The sequence below is a fragment of the Camelus dromedarius genome, chromosome 24 (genome assembly GCF_036321535.1).
Source record: "Camelus dromedarius isolate mCamDro1 chromosome 24, mCamDro1.pat, whole genome shotgun sequence".
Lineage (NCBI taxonomy): Eukaryota > Metazoa > Chordata > Mammalia > Artiodactyla > Camelidae > Camelus > Camelus dromedarius.
In genome coordinates this window covers 30,477,274-30,495,290 of record NC_087459.1, presented here as the reverse complement: position 1 = coordinate 30,495,290, position 18,017 = coordinate 30,477,274, and the positions used below count along the sequence as shown (strand labels likewise).

The 18,017-nt window shown below is 47.4% G+C and overlaps 1 protein-coding gene across 3 annotated transcripts in view; it reads left to right on the top strand.

The window, feature by feature from the left end:
- Positions 1 to 18,017, top strand: part of CYTH3 (cytohesin 3) — an 81,359-nt gene that overhangs the window by 47,411 nt on the left and 15,931 nt on the right. For all 3 annotated transcript variants that reach the window (XM_064478710.1, XM_064478709.1, XM_064478708.1), the window contains exons 2-4: positions 9,863 to 9,945; positions 11,594 to 11,658; positions 12,097 to 12,163. In XM_064478710.1, coding sequence (XP_064334780.1) covers positions 9,863 to 9,945; positions 11,594 to 11,658; positions 12,097 to 12,163 — 215 coding nt within the window. The remainder of the gene's footprint in view (positions 1 to 9,862; positions 9,946 to 11,593; positions 11,659 to 12,096; positions 12,164 to 18,017) is intronic.

The following is an 18,017-nucleotide window of genomic DNA, read 5'->3' as shown; positions in this document are numbered from 1 at the left end:
CTCCTGTCCGTACCTCTCCCACCAGAGTAACCACTCCCCTGATCTTTATTACCACAAGTTCGTTTTGTCTGCTCTGGACGTCTCCTGTGAATGGGATCATACCGGGAATGCCGACGGACCGGTCCCTGTGTGGACCTGTGTGTTCAGTTCTCTTGGGTGAACACGTGGGGAGGGGGACTTGCTGGATCACAGGCAGACTCAGGGTTGAGCCTTTTGAGGAACTGCCAGGCTGTTGGCCAGAGTGGCCGCACTTCATTGCATTTTTAACATGAATTTCTTTCCTGTGTTCTCTTCTTCAGGATTTTAAATGATTGTTATTCTTCTAACTTCCTTTAAGGTGAATGCTTACTTTCAACTGAATTCTTTTCTGAAATCAGTATTTGAAGTTGTGAATGTCTAAGTATTTTAGCTGGAGCACAAAAGTACTGATACGTAGTGTTTCTCCATCATTCTCTTCTCAGAATTTTCTCGTTTACATTGTATTTTCTTTGACCAAGCAGTTATTTAGAATTGTTTCTTAATTTCCAAACAGATGGAATTTTTAGTCACTGTTTTGTCATTGACTTCTAACTTAGTCTGTGGTTAGGGAATGTGGTCTTTGTGATACCATTGTTTCAAGAAGAGTTCCACGCAGGAACCACACAGCAGGCTGAGTGTTTGGGGCAGGAAGGGATAATGGAATAGACAGTTGGGGTGCCTGCCACAGCCCTGGAATGACTAGAGGAGGGGGCTCTGGCCTAGCCCCCAGCACTAAGTCACTAATGGAACTCCTCATAGGTGACCCCTGGAACCTTTGAGATCTATGTGTATCCCTGGCTGGGACGGGGTCCGCAAACCCGAATCAGGAAGCCCCTGGGCTGCAGCACCATCTCAGTTCCTAGGAGGCTGGAAACTGAGCACCAGCGTGCTGTTGCAGGAAGTCCTCTGCCCCTGCATCCTCACTGGCCAGGAAGCGTTCTTTAAGAAAGGATAGGACCGGGACCCCCACTTCACTTCCCTCTTTGAAATCATGTGTGGCGCAGCCCGTGGGTAGAGCCTAATTCGTCTTTAGAAGTCTGAATGCGCAGGAGTATGGGAATGTAATTTTGAGCTTTCCAACCTCAGCTTTACAGTCAGGCACCTACCGAGGGGGAGCAAAACCAGTTGGTCGTATCCACCACACCGGTCCTGTGAGCTTTGGTAAGACCTGGTTAATGGACAGACAGTACAGAGTCAGTTTGCACGAGTGCTCCCTGTGCCCTCAGCTGCTGGGGGCGGTGGTCTGACTGAATCTGTTTCCAATCAGTCGTAAGATGCATCATTGTGTTCCACTAAGTAAATAACTGCCAGTCAAACGAGACTTAATGGTTTCTTCTCGAAGTTTTTTTTAAATTTATATTGATTGAAAGAGTCCTTTAAATTTATTTAAACATTGATTTTAAAACAACTGTTACTAATTGTGCGTGCATATAGAAAGTAAAATGTCAGCAAAATAATTCGGTCACAGTATTCCTAAAACCCCTTCACCATCAGGGCCCCACTCTTTGGAATCGCTCTTCTACACAGAGCAGGTATTTGTTTTTGACAGAAACAACAGTGTTGTCCTGTGCCGCTCCGGGCGCGAGTGATGCACAGGGTTCCTTAAAAGAGTGCTCCTGGTCGGGGGGGTGCGGCGCACGCTCAGTGTGCACGAGGCCCTGGGGTCGAGCCCCGGTACCTCCAATATAAACATAATTAAATAAATAAACCTACCCCCCAGAAAAAAACCTTAAAAAAAAAAAAAAAAGCGTGCTCCTGTATTTTCTCAGTGGTTTTTAAGTTCTGCACGTCCTTATGCTGAGACTTACTGATCTTACCAGAAGGTGTCAATGAAAAGTTTGAAGCCGTAACGGGGCTCCTGTTTCTTCATCTGATGCTTCTTAAATTGTGTTTTTAACAGAAACATCAAGGAGTGATGCCCCTGGCAATAATAAGCACGTTCACAGATATGAAGGCAGTGGCCTACTTATGTCACATTAGATTTCAGAGATGTTAAAATGTGCATCTTAAAATTGATGAAGCATATTAGGCCCATTAGTTCAAGCTTGTTGATTGTATTAGTCAAATCTGTATGGCTTTCCCCCTTTTTTTGGCAGGGGAGTCTTTGGGAAAATTCCAGTTTTCCATGTACCCTTGTCAATTTTTGCTTTATATATTTTGAAGCTATTTTGTTCGGTGCATCTACATTCAGACTTGCTAATTGTGTGATTAATTGAATGGTGTCATTATCTCGTGACTTTACCTTTGGTGTGTTTCGCCCGTGTTATTGTAGTGGGACCAGCTTTTCTTTGCTAAGGATTTGTCTGATGTATCACTCTCTACCCTTTTAACTTCCATCATTATGTATTCTTATATTTTAGATATATCTTTCTTTGAAGGGGCATTTAGTTGGATTTTTTTTTTACATTGTCCATTTTTTTATGTCCAGGTTTTAAAACTTGGTCTTTTTTTTTTTTTTTCTGTAGATGTTCATTGTTAATGTATCAGTTATTTATGACCATGTAACAAAGTATTCCCGAGTAACTGGCTTAAAACAGCCCTGTTTATTGTTGTGCACGTTCCTGGGAGTTGACTGGTGGTTCACAGACTGCTCTCATCTGGGTGCACACACACTGCTGCATCAGCTGGCGGGTCAGCCGGGGCCGAGTTCCTCCCAGGTGCTACCCACCCTCCCAGGTCTGGAGCCTCAGTGAAGGCAACTACAGCAGCTGGGAGGTCTGGGACACTCTCTACGAGTGGCTTCTTTCCATAATAGATTTCATTCTGAAGGTTGCTGACCTGGGCTTCTTCAGAGCACAGTGGTCTTGGTTTCCGGGTTCCCAGTGGTACAAGACCTCTGGCCGCCTGGGCCCAGGGTCCTGCGCGGTGTTGCTTCTGCTGCGCTCTCTTGGTTGAAGGAGTTCCAAAGCCTTCCTGATCAGAGCAACTGCAGAGTGTCATGGGCTTGTTCCTCAGTCCACCACTGAAAATCAGTGTTTGCATTTTTTCTACTGTCATATTTTACATTTTGTATTTCTGATGGCTTTTCTTTAAAAAAAAGATTTCAGTTTTATTTAGATAAAATTGACATATCTAATAGTTTTTCTGTTTCTCTTTCTTGTCTTTTGGGGTTTTTTCCTTTTTTATTTTTAAGTTTCTGTTCACTATTTAACATTTTTTAACTTTTATTTTTAAAATTATGTTATTATTTTTTAATGGAAGTACTGGGGATTCAACCCAGGACCTCGTGCATGCTAAGCCTGTGCTTTGCTACTGAGCTATACCCTCCCCCTTGGGTTTTTTGGTCATTCCAATTTTTCTTACTCGTTCTCCCTCAGTTTGAGCACTTTGAACTCCGTTTCCATTCCTTTCCTGCTAAACCTAGAAATTTTAAGATGTATTCTTGCCAGGTCTTTAGATGAAACCCAGAGGCTGTTGCCAGGGTCCCGCAGTCTTTCTTTATGTTCTTTGTATAATGGCACTACCTCAGTAGTAGCTGGGACCCATGCTGAACAGGTTTTTTTTGTTTTGTTTTGTTTCTAATTTTTTTTTTTAGTGTGGGGAGGTAATTAGTTACGTATTTATTTATACATACGGAGGTACTGGGGACTGAACCTAGGACCTCATGAATACAAGCACGCGCTCTACAATGAGCTGTACTCTCCCCCGCCGCCCCCATTGAACAGTTTAAATCACCGTTCTTGTAGTGGTGCAGATAGGTGTTACCTATTTGGGTTAAACTGCATTCCTGTATGGAGTTCCCATGTAGTGAATTAATGGAACCAGAGGCCAAGCCCGTGCTTTGCCAGAATTCTTAGTGTCCTGTGGCATTGACCAAAACTCTGAAAAATACTGTTATCATAACAAAAAAACTTAGTATTGGTTAGTAATCAAGGTACAATTAAGGGTGACATCAATTTCCATTAGGACTAGATACCAAAAATACGTAGTTGAGAGTCATCTGCATGCCATTGTTTGAACTCTGTTTTATCACCTGTTAACACATTTGTTGAATTACCACATTTGACATTAAGTGACTAAAACAAAGTGAGGGGTTCTGGCCGCAGTCCATGGCTGTGGAACGTGATCTTCCCCCAGGAGGACTTCTGGTTAACTTTGTGGAGGATCACGTGTGTATGTACGTGCATAAAGTTTGTAAGGGAGTCGTTAGATAGTTATAGCAATAAACCAAATAGCAGCTTTTTGGTAGATTGGAATCTGTTAAGTAAATAGATTAACATAATTTGAAAATTAGAAAACGCTTTGAGATACCATTTGCTTATGCTTTGACGTCAATATGTATGATAATCTCCCATTTTCCATCGATTCCAGTTTGCAGAACCTTTTACATTTTGACTTTGCTGAGATGGAGGATACGTCTAATACTTGATGGGATCTTTAATTAAACATGAAATAATGATTCTGAATTTCTTATTAATATATTATTATTGCATGCTTTATCTTAGTGGTTTATTTTAGCTTTTAAATAGTAGGGGGTTTTTTGTTTGTTTGTTTTAAGAAATTAAATACCTTTAACTTACCAGAGTCTGCCATCAAGTAATACTATGCCACTTCACATCCAGGATAGGAACCTTCTAAGAGTCATACTTTGATTTCTCCCCTCCCAGCCTTTCTGCTGTTTTAACTTCTACATATATTATCAACCTAACACACTTTTTGTTATTTTTGCTTTCAACAGTAGCAGTAAATCTTTTAAAGAGACTGACATCTCGCAGGGAAAATGTTTACTCACATAGTTAGCATTTACAGTGCTTTTCCTTCTTTTGTGTCGATACAGACTTTCACCTGGTGTCTCCCCACCTTCTGTCTCCCAATCCTGCTGGAAGGACTTTCCATATTTCTTATAGTGCAGATCAACTAGTGATGAATTCTTTCAAATTTTAGGTCTGAAAATGTCTTTGTTTCACCTTTATGTTTGAAAGATACTTTGCAGTGTACAGCTGTGTCCATTTTAGTCCTTTCAGGCAGGGGGTAAGTCTGGTCCCTGCTACTCCATCTTCGCTGCAAACAGAAGTTCCCACTTAAGTGCTTATGTTAAATTCATACAAATCCTGACCCCCAAACACAGACCTCACACCCACGAGCCTCCATAATTTTGCCTGTCTTCACTTGTGGGAAACCGGGGCCTTCTCAAGAAAGGCAGGGGCCTGGGCTGAGTCTCTTGAATTTGCTCCTGATCTTAACCTAAAACCTCACAAAAACTTTTGTACTAAAATGGGGAATTTCTTGCAGCCTTTCCACATTGCTTTTCCCTCGTGAAAACATTTACATTTGTGGAAACCACAGCTGCTGCGCTGTGGCCGACGGAGATGAGCTGGAAGTGATGATGTTAGAAGTGACCTCATGTGCTCAGCACCCCACCCCCACCCCCACCCCAGGTCGCTGTGCAGACGAGGAGCTGGGCCCAGGCAATGAGGCTCCAGCAGGGCCTTCCCCCTGCGGAATCAGGGTTCCATTCAGAAGCTCACGATAGGAGCGTTCAATGCCAGTGGTTTCACTGAACTTCACCAGCAGTTTCCAGTTAATTTGCTTTTTTATAAGATTTTATTGAGGTTGGAAGGAAATTTTTCATCGTATGCCCTTTTATGTGTTCAGAGTGTGCGTGTAGCTGTATCCATGTATAACTTTTTCAATTAAAAAAAATAAACCACTAGATTTCTTAAGGAGAAATAAGTCAACTGTAGACTTTTGTTTCACATTACCTAACAATGTCAGAGTGACAAAATGTAAGTGATAAGTGAAAGAAACCTCATTTTTGCCTTCGTTGGGAGAAGACTGGTGAGTTGTTGTGGAAAAGGTCTTGATAATTAAGAACACCTCTGAACATCGCATATCTTCCCATTTTTAGTATGACACTTGCATGTGTGAAGTCTCTGTGGGAGTAGATTTTGTGACTGCAAAGTTATTTTGAATGCAGAGAGATATTGATAGAATTTCACTGAATACCTGGTGGAACAGCTAAATGTTGGTCTTCACCATATATTCTGGGTGTGGAAAGAAGTAATTGGACAGTGAAATATGTAAAGGACAAGTGGGCAGAGATTGGTCCCAAGAATTTGATTATGTACTTTTATTCATTTTATTTACTTATGGTTTTTAAATGTGCTGGGGAGCACTGCATTTTTTCCCATGAATGCTTCAGGTAAATACCCCTAAAAGATGCTATTGGCTACTTATACTTTAAACTTTTTTTTTTAACTTATGAAAAATTCCAAACCCTTAGAGTATAAAACAGACGATGAATACCCGTGTAGCCCTCGCATAGGTTTAACAGTTGTTGCCATGTTGCCTGATCTTTTTCTCTCCTGAACTGCTTCAGTGTAAGTACAGATACGATAACGCTGCAGCTCCGAGCTTCCCCGGTGTCGTAAGGACCTGCTTTCTGCCAGGGCGCAGTGTCATCATCCCACTTCACAGAGTTCTTCATTCTTTTAGACGTGCAAATTATGTTTGGAATTACTGGTGACGTAAATGGTTAGTCCTTTACTTACCTCTTGAGGGCCTTAAAGGGAGAGGAAAAGGTAGATATTACTGAGAAAATCAAGGGAATCCATTAAAGATCATGGTTAAAAGCTTCAGGATCTTGAGCTGAACCATCCTGGTGTTTAGATTTGCTTAAAATACACCTTCACTCTGTTGTTAGCCAACCCTGCTCACACTTGGGGTTAGAGGGAAAAACTAGGTGAGATTTCTTAATCCGAAGAGTCTGTTGATGATGGAACCAGAGCCCTGCCCTCTCAGACCCTTGTTTTCACGTGTCTGCGTAGGAGAACGCGCAGAACAACATTTCGTCCTTTTGAGGCCCCTCTCGGGAGCCCAGTCTGCACCGTGGGCTAGACTTGATTTGGCGCTTCAAGTTCATTTACTTTGTTGTAGCAGGATGGTGTCAGCCACCTGGTTACTTTTAGATTTCTGTCTTTATTGGAACAAGATGCTTGCTTGCTGGTAAGAGTAATTGCTTGGAAGGTTCAAGAACTGCACGCTTGCTTCTTTGCTTTGCTTCATCCCTCGGTGGCATCTGACGTTGTTGGTTTTCTCCCTCTTGAAAGTCTTCGTTCTCTTGGTTTTGGAGCTGTCCTTCTCTGCTGGTTCTCACATCTTCTCTTGATCTGGGCCTCTTTGTGTGCCTTCTTCTGAAATGTTAAGTGTGGAGGCTAGTCATTGCAGCCCTGCTGGTGGAACACACTCATCACACTAACCCCAGGCCAGTGCCAGGTTGGACTGGGAGAATTGAGGAGAGACTTGACAGGGACTCCTGGGAACGAAGCCCTCTCATGTTCAGCCTACTGTTCCCCCCTTCCCCATACGCGCACTGTTCCCCTTCCTCCTCCCCCTCCCCCAACTTTGCCCCCCTTCCTCCGCTCCCACCATGCATGAATAAGAAGCGTGGAAGCCACCAGCAGCAGCTTTAGGATGAAGCTGACACTTCAGACCACAGAATGGGAAGACCAGGTCCGTGATGACCGTCTTTGAGCTACTGACCAGCTCAGCAGCATACCGGGGGACTTTGTGGATCTCTTTGTGTTTATCCTGCTTAGAGTTTATCCTGCTTGGAGTTTGAGCACCTTGAATGTGTATATTCATGTCTTTTATCAAATTTGGAACATTTTAACCATTACTTCTTCAAATATTCTTTCTCTCTCTCCTGGGAAAATCATTAGACCTCTCTTGGTCTCAGTTTCCTCAGTGATAAGATGAGGACAGTAATGGCTGCTCTCAAAGTTTTGGAGACGGGGGCGTGATATAATTTGATGAAGCATGTATCCCAGTGTAGTTGCTCACTAAATGATAGCTCCTTTGGAGGGGGAGGGTGTATAGCTCAGTGGTAGAGTGTGTGCGTAGCTTGCATGAGGTCTTGAGTTCAATCCCCAGTACCTCCATTAAAAAAAAATTTTATATATATATATATGTAAATAAACCTAATTGCCTCACCCTCCAAAAAAAAATTATAGTTCCTTCCTCACTAGTTGCTTGGCAAAGAAGATCACTTAAGAAAATTGCTGATGTGAGATTTACTGAAGCTTAGACCTGATGCAGGAAGCAGGAAGTTGGAAATCTTGTGTAAATTGTATGTAGTGTCTGGTTCTTTGTAAAGCACATCTCATTTTCCCCATTTGTAGCAAAAGTTAAGAATGATCTGAAGAAAATTAGTATCTTCTTTAAAATTTCTCCTTTACTTTGCCTTTACTCTTCTACTTTATGTGTGAGCTCTATGTCCTTAATTCATGTCTTCATGAAAATTTTTTTTAACTGATCAGGGCTTTGACACAGTGCTCACAGTGCTCATGAGAACATTAAATTTTCCTTTTTTGTTTGATATGATCATTGCCATCAAGAAGTTATTTTCCCTGATAACTTACCAGTGTCAGGTGACCACTGAAAATATGAAACCTCTTTGCCTCATTAAGCCAATGTTTTTCCTTGTTCTCACTTGACTTTTGGTTTTAGTTATTAAATAGCAGTGTGTTTTGGGGGTGGAAATACACTAGATGCAGTAAAATATTGAGAAATATCTTTCTCTGCCTCATCGAAATTCCCAGACCTGTAAATCCCCAGAGTTGTTCTAACTAATTTGTGGAAGTGCTTTTGAAACTCAAGGATCGAGAGTTCTGCTTGATTTTTTAAAAAATGTTTTTATGAAATATTTAAGGATTTTAAGATTGTGTCAGATAAAAGTAATAATGGTATTTGTTAGGAGAAGAGCATTAACACTGCTTTTGAACTGTCCTTTGCTTCCCTCCTCATCCCATTCTCTTCCTTCTGTCATTAAAGATAAACATTATTTTGAATCCTGTATTTATCATTTGAACCTTTTTCTTTATTTTACCACAGGAAATCCTTTCCTACTCTGAAATTATGAACACATTCTCTATTTTCCTCTGAAAAATTGTGTATTGTTGCCTTTTGAATTTAAGCCTTTATTTCGCTTGCAATTCATTTTTTTTACACATAGGGAACTGAGACGGCAGGGTGCACGTGGAAGGGCCCACCCTGTCTCCGTGGGCTGCAGTGTCAGTTCTGTGCTGTCTTCTGGCTCGTTGGTCAGTTTGTCTGCCCCTCACCGTGATCACAGTATCTTTCTTTGTAGAAGCTCAACACATTCTCTTGCTATTTACCCAGATTCTTAATCTTTTGTTCCTTTAAACAAATTAATAAATACAAATTAAACACACGATAGGAGATAATTAAAATCAAAAGCTGTTTCTTTGAAAAAAAGCTTCATGAGATAAGCCAAGTCCAGCACTAAGAAGAGAGAGAGGAAATAAATGTAGGAGGAGTGGAAGATACTGCAGAAGTTAAAACAACTCCATCAACTGAAAAAAAATTAAGCAAATAGCCGTGTACCAAGCTGACCTCTGCCCACTGCATCGACACTCCCTCATTTCCTCCTGGAATGTGTTTCTCCCACCCCCGCCATCGAGGATTTGGTGTCGGTCCTTCCTGGGGACTTACTTCTGCCCCGCCGTCCACGTTTCACCCCGCCGTGGACGGCGGCATGTGCAGTGCGCGTTTCAGCCTCCCTTTGTCTTCTCTGTTTTATTCATGAGGCTCATCTGTGTTGAAAGATTGAGTTTAGCCATTTTTTCATTGTTGTGTGGGCTTCTGTTTTATAAATATAGCTTATTCATTTTCTTGTTAGTGGAAATTTATATTGTTTTCCTACCAAAACAGTGCTGCCAGGACTGTCTTACACGTGGTCTGTAAGCTGGGGTCCCTTGGGGAAATCCCTGCGCGCAGAATCGCCAGCTTGAACGTGTGCCCATCTTCAACCTTCCTAGATGTTGCCAGATTGTTCTTTGGAGTAGCTGTTAAGTTGTTTAATTTGATTTTTTTTTTCTTTCAGTGCCTGAAGACCTCTCATTAGAAGAGAGAGAAGAACTTTTAGACATTCGTCGAAGAAAAAAGGAACTTATTGATGACATCGAGGTAAGAAAATGTCTTGTAGTTTTTGCTTTTAGGTAAAATTGTAAATCAAGTAGCATCGTGAACATGTAGAAGAACGGGTATCTAGTGCGTGTAGATCACAGCCACGCAGAGAGCGTGGGAGACACTGAGGCGGCAGAGCAGAGGTCGTGTCGCCACGCAGCGCAGACTCTGTGCTGGAAGCTAAGACACCTCGGGACTGGGGTCAGCGGTAAGTGCCACTGACTCCGGAGTGACAAAGGGCAGCTTCACACAGCGGCAGCAGCAACCTGCAAACGTGCTGCTCCGGGAAATTGTATGACAAGACCCTGTTGCATTGACCGGTGTCCCTGGCGCCTAGAACGCGGCCCAGCACGTTGTTGGCGTTGTCAGGGATCTTTTGAATAAATAGATAAACGTATTTTGAGCTGGAGCTGTGCACCCAGCGCCTACTGACTGGTAGGAACAGAATGACGAATTAAACACCGACAGCTAACCATTGTCCTTTCCACACTTCTGTGCCCAGAGACAGGGTGGAGGGGGTCCCACGGGAGAAGCAGGGGAGTGAAGCCAGTCTCAGAACTGGCGTGTCTGTGACTGTTGCAGAAATTGTTCAGAAGGCCGGGCCGCATGGCTCTGGGGGCGCGTAACCTTGGGAATGCAGGTGGACGTGTGGCTGCTCTTTGAGACGCCTCCTAACTGTTGTCAGAGCCAAAGTAACTGCGGCCTCCCCGGCACCCGCTGCAGAGCTGAGCCGCATCCAGACAATAGGTCCTTTCTAGGGGCTCAGTTTGAGTCTGAAGTTTCTTGGCACATAAGATAATAGGGTCCTGAGTGAAAACGTCTTTGTGTTTGAAAGATAATTTGTAAAACTTTTTCTTCTAAGATTACTCATCATTCTTGGAAAAATCAAATAACCCAGAATAGGTGCTTTGATCGAAGAATAAGAATTTATTTTAAGGTTGAGGTTCCTGGTTGGGCATTAGTAATAATGGAGCCATATGTAGCTGTGACGGCCTCACTCCTGAGCTGAGGACACTGAGGCCCAGAGAGGTAAAAGCTGCCTCAGCCCGCAGATGGTGGGGCCACAGGAAGGGATGGCGAGTCTGTACCTCCCGGTGTCCTTGGCCTGGGGGCCACAGGCAGGTTTGTGGTCACCTCCTGAGCTCTGTCCGTGGTGCCTCATCTCTTGCAAAAAGCGGCAGAAGTCGTCCTGAGACAGTGGTTGCGGGCCCGACACTGACCTCCCGGGTCTTCCTAAGAACCGACAGGCCCACCACGGCGAAGGCGGATGGGCACGTGTGGGTGGTGTTTACGGGACTCGTTGCCTTCCTTTTGCTGTTTTTATCTTTGTACGTCTGTGATAGTCTCCCCAGGGTCCCTTCTTGATTTAACACACAGACCCTCTAGAATCTACCTGGTGGACCCTCTGCTCTCCTCTTGGGAGGGACGAACAGGAATTGTGCTCCCCCTGCGTCGGGGTGGCCTGAGAAGCAGACTCTGGGTCATGACAGGTACTGGTCTCGCCGCTCCTGTGGTGCTGAGGCCTGAGGGCAGCTTGCGCTCGCAGTGGGGGGTGGGGGTGGGGGTAAAGCGTCTCTGAGTCTGGAGCAGGGAGGTAGAGACCCCCATTCTCACTCCTACAATTCCTTCGTTCTTTCTTTCCTGACAGAGGCTGAAATATGAGATCGCAGAAGTGATGACGGAGATTGACAATCTGACGTCCGTGGAGGAGAGGTGAGCACTTAGGCTCCGCCTTCAAGTTCACCTCTCGGGACCTTGTGCTCAAGGGGCAGCAGCAGTGGGGGAGGTGGGGGCCCCTCACTCCTGCTCCCCATTCCGCCCCAGGGGCTCCCCTCTCCCTGCTATATGCAGTTCGTTGTCTGGCCTTGCAGTTCAGGGGGCAGCACAGGGACCTCAGAATCCACCTGCACAGACAGTGGTGCCCTTTCCCTGTAACCAGGAGCTGGGCTTTTTCTGAAGAAGTTACCAAATGTCGGAAAGAGCCATGGTGGCCTCTTCAGTGCTGCTTCCCCTCCCCTAGGAGGGTGGCGGGCCCTCGGGGGCCGTGCTCCGTCTTTCCTGAGTTGTCAGGAGGGGACAGGCCCTGCGGGCTCCCTGTACTTTGCACAAACCAAGTCCTGTGACAGTGTCTTAATTCTTTTGAATGCCTAGCAAGACGACTCAGAGGAACAAGCAGATAGCCATGGGAAGGAAAAAGTTCAACATGGACCCCAAAAAGGTAACAGAACATCTTGGGTTCCCTGGCCTGCGGGAGACTGATCGATCCATGGGTCCATTTAACGGGCACTCTCCCTTTTGGACAGGGGTGGGCATATCACCTCATAAAGGCACTGGGTTAAGGTTAAATTTTTACCACAAAGTGGGCAGCTCACAACTGGGGGCAGCAGAAGTCCCTGGACCGGAAGGCCTTTGGGAAGGTCCGAGCTGGGGCTGGCGGCCTGGGAGCCACCAGAGGCTCATTCAGGCCCATCGCTGGCGCCAGGCCGAGTGCTCTGCTGTCCCTCGGAGCCCAGACCCGGGAGTCGCGGGGCCTTCCGGGCAGAGGTGGTAGGTTTTTGGTCTGGGTGGGCTACAGGGCTCAAGGTGGGGCTGCCTTCCTTGCATTTACCTTAAAAAGAAGATGTCTGTCTGAAAGGCCGAGCAACTCCAGATTTAAGCCAATGCCTTGGTTGTTCCTCAAGCTGGGTTTTCTAGGAAAACGCCCCCAGAAGTGACCCTGCAACGTGTGGCTGCTTGCTTTTGAGACTGAGCTGAAGGCCTCAGCAGGGGCTGTGAAGCTTTGTGGGACACACGGCTCAGTTGTAACATGGTTGTGGTTTTGAGAAGCGTGGGCTCGAGTCAGCCACGAAGGTTCAAGGTCCAGGAGAGAAGAGACATGTCCACGGAGGGGCCGCCTCAGGCCCTCCTCGCTGGTGACCTGACTGCAGGGCTGTGTGCCTTGAATCCTCACTGGTCTTTAATTGGTATTCACTTCTTACGTCTTCCTTGTTTTTTCTGGCACTGAGCCTCTGCGCTAATTAGTTAATTATTTGTTCACTCAGTAAATGTTTGCTGATTGCAGGAATTACACTGTGCGAGGTCCCAGATCTGTACACTGACATCTGTAGGTGCAGGCACAGTTGCAAGTGTATTTTAAAGAAATACACACCATGGCTCCCTATTCACAGTTCGCAGGCTTGGGTTTTGTTGAGGTTCAGCGTGTCTGCAGCAGCAGGAGGGTGTTTGTTGAACTGGGGTACTCTGGCCGCTGTGAACATTTCCCTGTTGCTTCCTGATTCTCTGCTTATGGGGTATAAATCAGTTCCATAACTGTCAGCGAGAACGGTTTTGTGAATTTGGTAATGGTTTGGTATTTGAGATTAGTAACCATTTTTTTTTCCTTTGGAAGTTGAGTTTACAGCGTTGAATTATCAGCAGATTTAGTAAGCACTGGAGGCATCTCGAGAGAGACGATTTAATAAGCAGATGCTTTAAAACAAGGCCTTTTCGTTTTTAAGGTGCAGCACACCGTTAAGTGCAGGGATGGATTCGGATCTTGCTCTCGAAGCAGACGGACGCTTCGAGTGGCGCTGCCTGCAGCCCTCTTGGTGCGGTTCGCGCCTGCCTCCTGAGTTACACGCACCATGGGGCAGATTTACAATAATAAGGGCTGGCGTTTATCAGGAACTGTGCTGGGGAAGCACTTGGATGAACATACTTTGGTCCCTGCAGCAGTCTCATGAGGTGGGTTCTAAGTCCCGTGTCACAGCTGGGGACAGTGAGGCACAGAACAGAGAGCTCACCCGGTGCCCTGAGCGGGAAGCCGGCTCTGGGACTCGTGCCGTCTGGAGGACTGCGGTGCTCACTGGTTGGTGTGCAGGTGGCCCCGGGCCCGGCCTGGGTGTCCTGGGCCCCACCTGGCCCTGAGGTGTCTGCTGGCCTGTCCCAGGACGCAGGTGTCCATCTGCTGCACCTGGGCTGCGGCCAGTTGCTCTGCAGGCTTCCTTTTGTGTTAATCTTCACCTAAAAGGTTCTTCAAAATATTAATTATCAGTTCTGCCTGACAACTTACTTGTAATTATGTTGCTTGAGAAAGGCAAATGGCACATCCAGTCTGTGTGTTTGCTTTTGCTGAGAAAAATGGTCAGAATTCTCTGGCTTTTGTGGACTTGGTGATAGATTTGTTATATTCAGCCCAGGCCGCCAGAACAAAATACCATAGTCTGGGTGGCTTTAAACAGCAGAGATTAATTTTTCTCATGGCTCTGGAGGCTGGACATCCTCAGTCACAAGGAGGCTCTGATGAGGACCGTCATCTTGACATGCAGGTGGTGTCCCCTCGCCATGGCCTCATGTGGTGGGGTGGGTGAGCTCCCTGGCGTCTCTTCTCACAAGGACACTGAGCCCGTCAGACCGGAGCTCTGCCCAGATGACCTCACCACCCCCCGGCCCCGCCTCCTAAACCATCACCCTGGGGGCTGGGGCTCCCACGTGTGCGTTTAGGGGACACACGCATTGGGTCCATTACAGCACCGGATGGCCTCACGCGCCTCAGACATGGTTCAAAAGTGTGTCCCCACCACCCAAAAATTGTGTCTCCCCCACACCCCATGCCCCTTAAGCCATGCGACATTGTGAAACACGAGGCTGCTGTCAGAGTGAGTTCTCTCAGGCTCGTAGGAAAACTGTCAGGTCGCAGAGCGGTAAGGTGTTGATCCAAGAGCCTTGGTTTGTTGGGGACCCGGAAGTAGCACTTGGGTTTGTAAAAGTAATCAAGAGCTCCTTGATTAGATTAGGGAAACTGAAAACACTCAGCGGCCTCTCCTTTCATTCCCAGTTTCCTAGAAATGCCTTTAAAAATACGTAAATCTGCAACAAGCAGTTCACTCGGTGGCTTAGAAATTGAGGGCTCTCTGAAAGACAGAGGATGATCAGTGAATGACGACGCAGAGCACGAGTGAGAAAGAAACTGCTGCAGGAATGGGCAGCCTCAGGGGTTCCGCCCGCTCAGAGGCAGGTGTGGGCGTCGGTCGGTGGTGGGGGACCTCCAGACAGCTCGCCCTCTGCTGAGCCTGCGCGGAGCAGTGGCGTGTGTGTCCCCAGGTGGGGGAAGCGCGAGGCGGCACTCAGCCCGCGGAAGCGGTCCGCATCTTCCGGGGCTGCCATTGCTAGGAAGGAGGTGCAGAGACCAGCTGCTGAGCCCCGCCTGGCTGTGTTACCTGCACTTCTGCCAAACCCCCGGAGGGAAAACCAGGACCCACCCGGGAACCCACAAAGGAGGAGGAAGCTGACGCTGTGAAAGACACGGAACTCAGCAGGCCAGGCTGAGCCAGCCCGCAGGAAGCAGACCTAACAAATGGTGGAAGGAGAATCCGTGGTAGGACGTTTATGCGCATGTGTTTGCATTTCACGTAGATCTCATCAAAATAGGAGAGGACGTTGCTTACCCATGGTACAGGAGCAAGGAGGTGTGAGAAATCCCCTTGGAATGAGAGCAGCGTCCTGTAACAATGCAGGGCTGGGCTGGAAGCCCATGAAGACCTGGCTGAAGGCACCGCAGTTTCGCACGGAACTGCAGGAGGACATGGATGACCGGGCCAGCAGCTCAGATCTCACCAAATGAAGGTCCCAGAGGGAGAGAAAAGAGAACAGAGTGGAGGAAATAGCCAAGAAGCACTGGAATACTTCAGAACTTTTAGAAGACCTGTATGCATCTGGTAAAATGCCAGGAAGCTTGAGGTAAAGAGAAATTCGTGAAGCTTCCGGAAAGGAAAGACCACGTCCTCTCAGAAGAAATGGAAACTGCAGCAAGTCTGTCACCAGCAAGTCTGAATGAGAGACGGTAGGGAAACAGTGTTTTTCAAAGGAAAAGATTTAAGTTAACCACTGAGACCTTGTCTGGTCTCTAGAAATGGAGCGATCAGAGTAGAACATCTCTAAAACAGAAGTAAAGCCAAAGGCGAGATGCACAATGAAAAAGATAAGCAGAGAAACCAGCAGAACCGAAATTAACTCTAAAGGGCGATTATTGAAAGAATACTTTTGAAATTAAAGCTCCAGATTATCTTGATATGTTAGTGGCAAGAAAGGAAGAAAAGTAAAAATTGGCTAGGGTTTTCTAGATGTTGGTGGATTAATAAAAGTTTAAATATTTGCTAATGTGAAGAGTAGCCACTAAAGGTAGTAATAAAAGAGGATTTCTGAATTATTGGTGTTCACCCAGTGTATTTGTTCCTGAGGGCCGCCGTGACAAATTCTGGCAAACCTGGTGGTTTCAGACAGCAAATTCGTTCTCTCGCACAGTTCAGGAGGCCTGGAGCCCGACGTCAGGTGAGGGCAGCGTCTGCTTCTCCTGGGGGCTGCAGCCTCGCCCAGCTTCCCGGGGCTGCTGGCATCCTTGGCACGTGGCCGCCTCCACATGACCTGGAGTGAGCCAGCTCCTCTCCTGTCCAGGACAAGGACCTGTGCCCTCGGATTTAGAGCAGCCTGCCTCCCTGCCGTCCTCTTCCGCTGCTTCTCCCTCCTCGTTCCACCTCCCAGAGGCACCAACCCTTGCTCCTCTGTGACCGCTCTCTCTGCCTCTGACTTGTGACTCTGTTTTCCGCTCTGGGCCCTGGCCTGGCTCCCTGCGCCCCACCGTGGCTTAGTGTGTTTTCCACGGTCACGGCCTCAGTCTCTTGCGGAGGGAGCTGGAGCGTCCCTCGTCTGCCTTCTCGGTGTAACCTTCAGGCACAGAAGGGGGCCCCTTGCTCTCAGCCTGGTTTGTTTTCTCAGGTCCTGGGGGTGGTTTGATAGCTTCTCCAGGAAGCTTCTGAGTGTTTTGGGAGCGTGGGGTTTTAGATCAGGTCGTGAGCATCCAGGAGAACCAAGGAAAGCCTCATCCCCCAGCCCGTTTGGCTCTGGAGGGCATAGGCTGATGGAGAGGCCGGGGCCCCGTGGCTGCAGGGGTGCTGGTCTGCCGACTCTGCGGGCAGCTGGTGGGGTGGGGAGGGCAGGGCTGGGAGGACGCAACACCCTCTCGCAGCCGTGGCTCCGCCAAGGGTGCCCAGCAAAGTAGTGTCTGCAGAAGGGGGATCGCCTGCTGGAGAGGCTGCCAAACTCAGTCTGAGGGAGTGCCTTCAGCCTGCCGGGCCACTACCTCTCCAGTGTCACTCGCAGCCAAAGTGGTCATGAAAGATCAGGCCATAGCTGTCACCCCGATATGAGCCTGCAACCCCGAGGGAGCCTCTGCTTCTGCTGGTTCCTTTGTCCCGGGATGCGTGGCTCTAGGGCGCCCTCTTCCTCGCCCCCTGAAGAGCTGGGGGCAGCAGAGTCTGCCATCTCCACTCCCAGCCCGTGGGAGAGTCCTCACTGCCGGCCGGCTGGGGGCAGCTTTGCCTCCGAGCTCTTGACAGGGAACTTGGGTCAGGTTGAACCTCTGCCTTGCTCCGCCGCGCCCCCCACCCACACATCCCTGAGGCTTCCCCAGCCCTGCCTCCGCCCCTTGCCTCACTCCGTCCTTCACCCTGGGCACCTGGGCACCTGGGCTTCGAGTCCAGTCCCAGGAATAAACAGCACCAGCACCCCACGTCCCAGGCCTTGTTTCAGGAGCCCTGGGTGAAGACGGCTGCACACCCAGCAGCAGAGTGCCTGGTTACAGTGTGTCTGTCTGCAGATTTGGGAGATAACACCCAGGAGGCTGTACCCACTTAAGCTTCCACCAGAAATACAGGGCAGTTAATTTAGGATTGTCAGACTTACTGTTTTAAGGGTAAACTTTTTTTTTGAAAGAATAACATTTGCACAGATTTTCAGCATACAGCTTGAAGAGTTTTTACAAATGGAAATACGTAACCACAACCCAGAGCAAGCTGAGCTGTGGGGACCACAGGGCGCCTTTCTGGCATCTCCCCTGGAGAACAAGTTCTGTGCTGTTGCTGTAGGCGAGTGTTGCCTGAGTGAAAGTATACGTGGGTGCAGTTAGAACACCCCGAGTCCTTTACTCCACGCCAGGTCTGCAGACGCGTCCACATGGTTGTTCACTCCACCTCGTCGTTCTGCATTCTTCCGTGGTGTGAATTCGCCAGAATGTGTTTGTCAGTTCTCTGGCTGAC